General features: G+C 43.5%; 1 protein-coding gene across 1 annotated transcript in view; it reads right to left on the bottom strand.

The window, feature by feature from the left end:
- Positions 1-1,375: 1,375 nt before the first annotated feature.
- The window catches only part of Galc (galactosylceramidase), a 49,616-nt gene continuing 41,988 nt past the window's right edge, over positions 1,376-9,003 (bottom strand). The window contains exons 15-17 of the mRNA XM_075947648.1: positions 6,841-7,004; positions 5,550-5,626; positions 1,376-2,144 (exon numbers count right to left, since the gene is read on the bottom strand). Coding sequence (XP_075803763.1) covers positions 1,998-2,144; positions 5,550-5,626; positions 6,841-7,004 — 388 coding nt within the window. The 3' untranslated portion in view covers positions 1,376-1,997. The remainder of the gene's footprint in view (positions 2,145-5,549; positions 5,627-6,840; positions 7,005-9,003) is intronic.

Below are 9,003 nucleotides of genomic sequence, written 5' to 3'. Positions count from 1 at the left end.
ACATGCGTCTGCCTGGAGTGGGAGAATCATGGCCACTCCTGACTCAGCTTCTTTCTCCAGCCTTCTGTTCTGTTTACTCCTCCCACCTATGTTTTAACCTATCAGGGCCAAAGCAGTTTCTTTATTGCTTAACCAATGAAATCAACAGATTGATATATGACACTCCCATATCAGACAGGAGCGTGTGTGCAGAGATCTTCATCTATCCAGATGCACTACACAGTGTTAGCAAGGATGCTGTCATTGGTGCATTAACACTGCTGATCATCACGGGAGTGTAACATCATTAACACCGGTGATGGGAGTGTAACATCATGAGATCATTTGGGGAACAGCTGGTGGTTTCTTATGAAGTTAAACGTATCTTAACATAAGAGCCAGTAACCTTTCTCCCCAGTTAATCCAGAAGAAATAAATGAATAGTCCCAAGACTTGTATGTAAATGCTGTCATGAGTTTTACTTTTCATCTCATTAAAATAGAAGATGGAAAACCAAACTGTGGCATAGCCATTCAGTGGAGTTCTCTTCAGAAATAGGAAGGAGCCGACCACTTGGCCAAGTGATAACCTGGACAAATTTCACAGCATTATGCTGATGGAAAGCAACCATTCTGAAGGACGCATTGCACAACATGTCGCTCCATGGCAAACATATGTTTAGCAACAGAAGCAGAGTGGTTGTACAGCTGTAACAGAAAGCCCTCAGGGGTGATGGAGATAGTTGATGGCGTCATCGCAGTGCTCGTTACAAAGGAATATTTACACTTATTAAAATAAACTACACACTTCAAATGGGAATAGTCTATTATATATAAATTGTATGTTAGTTTTCAAAAATATTTAAAAATCTAAATTATAAATCATTTAGACTTGGTTTAAATATATTTTTCTTTAATCTGAATTATACTGGCAATTATCTTCAAGTTTTTAAAAGCAACACAAAACCTCCTTCTAGTTCTACCAGTGTTAGACTGACACAAATTCCCATGTAGTGGAATTAATTCAATGAGTAATTTTTCCTCATAAAGAATTCCAGAGTTCTCTTTATCCACATGAAAAACTGATTTGGTTCTAAGAGTTACATTAATGCTTACCAACACTTAAATATAAACAGTAGGAACATACTAAGTGCACCTATCCATAAAACACTAGGACATGACCCGATTTAGTAAGCTAGTAAAAAGCTAAGTGTACCCTCCTGGCACACAGAGAGAGGTGATGGCATTCCTTAGTGCTCGGCTGTTTCCGGAGGCACCTGTGAGGACATACTTCAAAGGGCAGAACAGATGAGGGGAAAATTCTCAAGACAGTTATAAGGGTGATAAGAGTCAAAAGCCAAAAGTAGATAATGAAAGAATACAAACAACCCAATTTACTCTGATTATTTTTATTACTGCAAAAAATGGCTTTGGAGTTAGTTTATTAATGAGGTATTTTTCAAATCATCCCACCAATTCCATTATGGGGGGAGGAAGGCAGAGAGAGAAGGAGGGAGGAGGGAGGGAGAGGGGCACGTGAGGGAGAGAGGGTGTGTGTGTGTTTCTGAGAGAGAGAGGACAGCATGTTAAAGTGTGCATTGAAGTGTTCATCAGCCTCCTCTTAAGCATCAGCATCTTCTAAGGATGCCTCCACTCACTTAGACACAAACCACCTGTGGTTCTCAGGTCCCGGCCATCTGCATGATCATTTACAAACAGTATGGAGAGAGCTACCAAGGTATCAGCGCCAAGACCACAAGGCAGGTACCACCCAAACCACTCCTGAAGGATGGGACCAACAGTGTTAAGGCTACCGCAGGCAATGCCAAAGACACCCGCATTCCTTCCGGAATTTGTTCTAATTAAATCTTTCATAGGATCTGGCAACCGTGTGCCATCTTCCCTATATACTCTTCATTATTGCTAGCCTCAAAGGCTCACATATAGGTCCATCAAAACTGGCCCTGAATCTAAATCAAAAATAGAAAATCCAAATAGCATCTTGAGGCCCTGTGAGTACTAGTGAGCCGCTTGCACGTGAAAGTTGTCAAACTGCGCAAACTCGAAGGTGTGCGTTCCGATCGCAGCCCAGCCGTTCCCTGAGTATTTCACAGGGACGTTTTCCCACAGGACCTTGCCGTTCAACATGCCAGAGGCGAAATAACCCTGCAGGAGAGAGAAAGGTGTCCCGTGAAAAGGTGGAAATGTCCTCTGAAGTCCATTTAAGAATGTAGCTCACATACTTAGTGTAACAAACATCTCTCTCATTCAAGACCTACAACTGTAAAATACAATTTCATGTGTTTGAGAAAAAGTCTAAAATATATCAAAATTTTTCTGAAAGAATAAAAGGTACCTGTTTAAACAGTTCCCAAAATACATTAAACCTCGATATTTCCTGATATTCCACCCAAAACCAAACCTCAAAACAAGGCCGTAATATTTTTATAGCATGATTACAAAGCTTCAGACAAAAGGCCACTGAGACAGCACCGCAGTTGCACACACGGACACTTTGGCCAAGGGAGATTCCTCCAGAGTTTGCTGAGCCCAAACGCCTGCTGCAAACTGCTCTGTGCTTAAGGTCTCAATTAAGGACTGTGCACCCAGCCAGAGAAGGAATTAGCCTTCCTTTTGCTCTTTTGTGCCCACGAGGAGCATGTCACTACAAAGCCATACGGAAGGGCTACTCTTAGGTCAGAAGAGCAGTAGTTAAACTGAACCGTGGGGCGAAGTGCTGGGGGAGGAAGGAAAGTGCACAGAGGTGTGATTTACTGGTAATGAGGGGAAGAAATCAAGTGTGTCTTTCTCAGAAAGTGGCCATTACATTTCCCTTACTGTCTGGCACATGGTAAATTGTAAATTTCACCCTTTATTGCCTCTGCTGCAACACACTATGAACACACACTCAAAGGCATAGCTAGCCACCTAAAATAAGCTACTTTCAAAAGAGAAAGTGCTGGAGAGTCCAACTATTAGGCCAAAACCCAGCACCAATATTTCTGTCTCAAAATTATAATGCATTGTTCTTTAATTTTATACATGAAGACATTGAGAGTTGGGCTGAGTAAGATTCTATGTTGAAGGCTCCAGAGGATCCAGGAAACAAATCCAAGTCACCCAGGGCCCAGTGTGAATCCATACGCCTCTGGCTACACAAGTGTACAGCTGTCTCCCTCTCAAAGGCACTCCTGGACACCCCCTGCCACTTCTAGAGCAGTGGCCATTAGCTCTGGGCCAAGGGACACACTTACACAAATCATATTAGACATATGGCCTGTCCCACGGGGCCACAGTGCCTCCTGGTCCCACTCCCCAGGCTCCAGCCATTCTGGCTTCCCAGATGCTCCCTAGACAAGGCTAGACCAGCTGCTTTCTGCACCAGCTATAAGGGCTACTTAGCTTGTTCTCAGTCTCATCCACATCTAAGCTCAAGCATGGCCCACTTGGCACAGTCTTCTCTAACTGCCATGACTAGGAAGCCAGAGCAAGGGGGTCATAATTTCTTCATAACTATGCCTGTACTCATTTCCAAGTTACTGACTTAGAACAAAGCTCAGTAAACCAAGCCAGCCACCTATTTCCACAGTGAACTTTGATTGGCATGCAGGCACACTAATCATTCACCTCTTGTCTGCCATGGCTATCTCATGACAACTCCAGAGTTGAGTGGCTGGAGCACCGAGCACATGGACCACAAGCCCCACTATCTCCCATCTGGCTCTTCAGGTCAAATGCTTGCCCAGTCCTGAGTATGAAGTCCTTCATCTAGCATGACTAATCTAGAAGGTAGCTAATTCCAATTCAGAGAGTGGTAGAAGTTAATTGGTCTGCCCCAAGTCTCAAAAGAAACATTGGTGGCAGAATTATACTTAGGAATAGACCTTTTAGTGTTTCTCTCTTACCTACCTGGCACTATTATCAGGTCATAGGATCCAGGAGAGATCCCACCACCGCTATTATTCCACTTAACGAACATAATATTACGCCCGCTCTTAGTGACTTAAGCCTATAGACTAATGCAGCTTTCAACCCTCATCTGAGAAGCTTCCTTTTGCAGCAGATGGTGATTAACACATAGACTCACAACTGGGCTAGGTGTAGAGAATGTTCCACCCTAAACAGGACACCTACATCACACCCATCCTCCCAAGGCTCAGGGATCATGCAGAAGAGAGACAGGGGTTTATAAAGGCCAGATACAATGGGTGACTTCAAGAAAATGGTTTTCTGGACACAGCAGGACATCTGGATTATGAACTCACAGCAACTGTGACAGCATGCATGAGCCCTATGTAAGCTCACACCAGATGAACTGCCAATGTGGAGAGAAGAGGTGGGTATGAGGCCCCTCCCGTCCCAGGCCGAGGAGCAACTGGCAACTGACAACCACACTGAGAGGAAGCTTAAGTTTTCTTAAAGCATGTGGCCCCTGGTAGATAGAACATGCTCGAAGGGATAGTCACACACCCAAGAGGATGTGGGCAATGTAAATTAGATGTGATAGATTAAAAAAAAAGAGGAAACAAAGTCATGTGGGTAGGGAAGAGGTTAGATCTGGTAGGAGATGGGTGGTGAATATACCAAACTACACTATAGGAAATTCTCAAAAATAATTTAAAAATAAATTGCAATTAAAAAGAAATAAATGCAATTTTTCTTGTAAATGCCTGTCTCCACCAATCACACCACAAAAACATTCAGGAACTATGTTTGGGATCATTCTATCAAAGAACAACAAAAACAATTATGCCATTAAGAATGGTATGATCAAATAAACTAACCACACCCTAACTAGATCCTCAAGTCTACTAATAAAGAGCTTAAAAATCAGAATTCTCATTTCCAGTGATTGAATGGATACCAAGTGAAACATTTTAAGTTTTTTCAGTCTCAATTTTAATTTCTATTTACAACCTAAGCGAAGGTATGAAAGAACCACTATGGAAGAGACACTTTCCCACACAGCATCCTTCGGGAGCACTATCAGATCAACCAAGGATGCTGATGCTACTAGGGAAGACATTTTCCCACACAGCATCCTTCAGGAGCACTGTCAGCCAGCATGGTGTGATCAACCAAGGATGCTGATGCTACTAGGGAGGAGACAAGACACTTTCCCACATAAAATCCTTCGGGAGCACTATCAGCCAGCACCGCGTGATCAATCAAGGATGCTGATGCTGATGCTTAGACTTCCTTTCTCCCATGATCACTCCAGGATCATCTCTAAAATAGACCAGCAGGGATAAGCTTCTATGGCTTTGCTACTCTGGCGGGTTCTATTTACACTCTTGGTTCAAGAACACCGAGAGCAGCTAGTTCAGCTGCTCACTTAACCAATTATGCCTCAATCTAAAAGACAAAAAAAAACAAGTTAAAAGAAAACAGGGTCTAAAAAGTCAGCTTCTGGGTCTCTGTGACACAGCACTCCATCTCTGGACGGAGGCTTTAATGACTCCACAGCAGACTCCCCCGTTTCATCGTTTCTACCCGTCTACTTGTTTTCTAACAGAAAACTCTAGAAAGTTACGCATTTTATTTTCACTCTTTCTTGTCCGCAATACTTACCTTAATGCTTAGGCCGAGTGTATACCATCTTTTCGCTGTAATGTCAGCGCGTCCTGAAGTATATGTGATCCATCCACCTGTAACACAAAACAATCTCTCAGCTGGGCTACGTGTAAAACCTAAATCTCAGGCTCATACAACTCCAGTAGCTTCAGAAATGGTACCTGTATGTACTTAAGTCTGCCTTAGGGAAGCACGGTCCCTTCATTTCCAGATCTGTAAGTGACTTCCAAGGAGAATTCCTCATTCGGCTACACACTACACAAGCCTGTTCTGAGAGTGGATTCTACACCACAAAACATACGTGCACTCACAGCAAAATAAATGAGATAAACTTAAAAAACCAACCATGTCTGACATATCAGCATGGAAACCCACAGATACACTTATATCTGAATGGAGCAGCCCAAGGCTACTAGAGACTATCGGCTAGCAGATACGCTTCCATGAAAACAGCATCGATACAACAGAGAGAGAATCGAATAAGCTAGCTTTCCACTTAGGGCATCTGACTGTCTGGAAGAAACCTAGGGTTAGACATCAAGAGGTGACTTCGAACTACAGCAGTGGGTACTGAAGATGCAGGTTGAAATTCCCAGTTCTGGCTCCACCACTAAGTGGTTTTGGGGACTTGGGGACAAGCAATCTATGTATCAATGAGGTACCTCCTAGATGGGCCACACTATGACAATACCCTTACCACCTGCTACTCTCTATTATTTTATTTCCAGAGTTGGAACAAAGATCAGAAAATTATAAAATAAAAAAATGTCACTAATGTGGTAAGTCAAGAGATTGAGAATGAAGAAGTTACCACCACAAGACCTCATGTCACTGCAGCTGGGTGACCTAAGTGCAATCCAGTGTCAACGAGCACCTAGGCCCCCACTCGGCATTAAGAGCTGTTCTGCATAGGCCAATGCTGCCGAGACAGATGCCAGAGAGAAAAGGCAAACTCCTTCCCAGCATTCCATGCATTAGGGGATAGAAGTCTCTTTGCTAAGAGGCTCAGCCTGCCCCTTGATTTCCATAAACACCAATACTTACAGTCTTCTGAGAGGCTCCCCAATGTGTTCTCCCTCCATCACTACCCCACCTGGGTCCTCACAAGCTCACCCTCACAGCGCTGCACACCCTTCCTACTGTTCCTTCTCATTGCTGAGCTGCTCTCCTCCACACTAACTAAATAGCTGTGATTCCAAATGGCTCGGGACTTGACACACGCTGAAATTCTTCCCCCTAGACACACAGGCTCCAAGTAAGTCCTGACCCGTTGAGATGTGTCATTTACCCAGGTCAGCTGTGACTCTGTAAGATCCGTTTGCGAAAATCCAGAAGAAAACTCCTGTAGCCGTCCTCACCAAAATGCCCCCTTTGGTCACCCTTCCAGCGATGAACACGCCCCCTCTCTGGGGGGTCTCTATGTAGACGTCACACTGCACGGTCATGTTGGTCCTGCAGGATCAGAGAGTCCATTAGCTCTGCATTCACGGTACCAACCCAGCGGTAACAAGCACTTCATAGCAAATGTCTCCCATCCTCAGTCGAGGGAGTAACTGGCTCTGTCTGAATGGGTAGCGAGGATGGGCTTCAAGAATCCTAACGGCTGTTTCAAGTTTTACACGATTAAGCGAAATGACTTTGTTGATTCTTTCAGTGGGCTGGTGGACAGTGTTTACTAGTTTTAGGCACTGGAACGGTATGCTACTTGCCTTTCTATACTAAAGCAGTTTGTCACCGTGTAGTGTGATACTGAATGAGGCACTTTCATAGTGCATAAAGGCGAAGTTTCTAGTGAGTCTGAATAGAAAGATTTACCTACATTTCCATCACCAACACAGGAGGAAGCCCAAGCCAGGGATGTTTTAACTACTCTGAGGCCAATTATATGTTTCTATCTATCAAGATTAAGAAACCCCCTTGATAATCTGACTAAATTCCATCTCTAAAAGGACAGTTGATTTGAGGGCTGGAGCGGCCCCACCAGATGGCCCTGGCTCAGTTCCCAGCACTCAGACAGCAGCTCATGGCTGTCTGCACCTCCAGTTTCAGGAGAGTAGATGCCTTCTTCTGGGCTTTGCCAGCAAAACACACACAGGGCACACAGACATATACAGAGGCAAAACACCCATATATACATCAAATAAACCTCAAAACAATGAAGATAGTATTTTATGTTGATTCTGCATCAGGACCTCTGAGATAAAACAGAGGGTTTGCTAACTCAGCAGAATGGTATCATCTCCATGGTGCCTAACTCAGTAGGTCTGAGGTGGGCCCTTGAATGAGACTTCCCAGGTACTGTGATGATACTGGCCCACAAATACCACTTTGAGAAGCATTTTACCCTGCATAGGATGTCTGCCTGAGACCTGTATGGATGCAGCAAAGCACTGGTTATAGGCTCACTGGTCCATGAGGCTATCAAGGGAAGGGAAAGATTCTGCCATACAGAAAATATCAGAGCTCTTACAATAGCTCTCCTCTCTGTTGGTTTCCTTTGAAACATGTTACCAGGTACAGCTCTTTCCCTCTGACACAACTCTCCCATTTCAAAACATCTTCCCTGAAAACAACCCACTTCATACTAAACACCTAACAGCAAAGAGGAAGGAGAGTGTGCACATCACTGATTTAGCAAAAGCAAGACTAGGGGTACCAGGGTACCAGGGCATCTATCTGAGAAACAAGGTGCGAGGGTATGGGGTCCAGAGCTGTGTGTCCTTCACATTTCACAAAGCTCCTTCTGAAGTGAATTGTTCCCAGCTGAACTTTACCACATAGGGGAGGAATGGCAGGAGGGGAGAGGAGAGAGAGGAGAAAAGGAGAGAGAAAAAAAGAGGAGAAATGAGAGAGACACAGAGACAGAGAGAGACAGAGAGACTGAGAGACAGAGAGAGAGAGAATTTGTAGGTGTGTAATGAAAAAAGTAAAAAATACTACCTAAAGCGGGCAAAACAGTAAGTCAGCACCCTAAAATTCCATAACTAAATTAAAGGTGAAGGTACAAGTTTTGTCAATTGCATTTTAACTGGCAAAAAAATATAACTTGTGTGTTTAATATATATCTAAAGAAAGGTTTGGATGTTTAGAATTGCTTTTTAAGTAGCTTCCTAGACTTAGCTTAGGTGGAATTCTACTGTTTGTCCAGCAGGTGGCAACACCAGCTCAACAAATCAACTCTGATAAACTTCAAATCACAAGGTCTGCAAGTAAGCATTAAATTGTAATTATAATATATTATATTATTTATTATATAATCAAGTCCCAAGTATTCTCAATTCTTCCTTTAAAGTTAAATTTCTCTCACTAAAGTTATCAGCCTGGAATAATCTGAGGTCATCCGAGTTCACACAACCACGACCTGCCTAGTAGGCTTCTTGACATGAGGACTACTGCAAGCTCGTCACTCAGAATGGACCCAGATCAGGAGGTTAGACACTGAGGGCATCTC

Source organism: Microtus pennsylvanicus, chromosome 14 (genome assembly GCF_037038515.1).
Source record: "Microtus pennsylvanicus isolate mMicPen1 chromosome 14, mMicPen1.hap1, whole genome shotgun sequence".
Taxonomy (NCBI): Eukaryota; Metazoa; Chordata; class Mammalia; order Rodentia; family Cricetidae; genus Microtus; species Microtus pennsylvanicus.
Note: the sequence above shows the minus strand (reverse complement) of the source record. Positions and strands in the feature narration are given on the sequence as shown.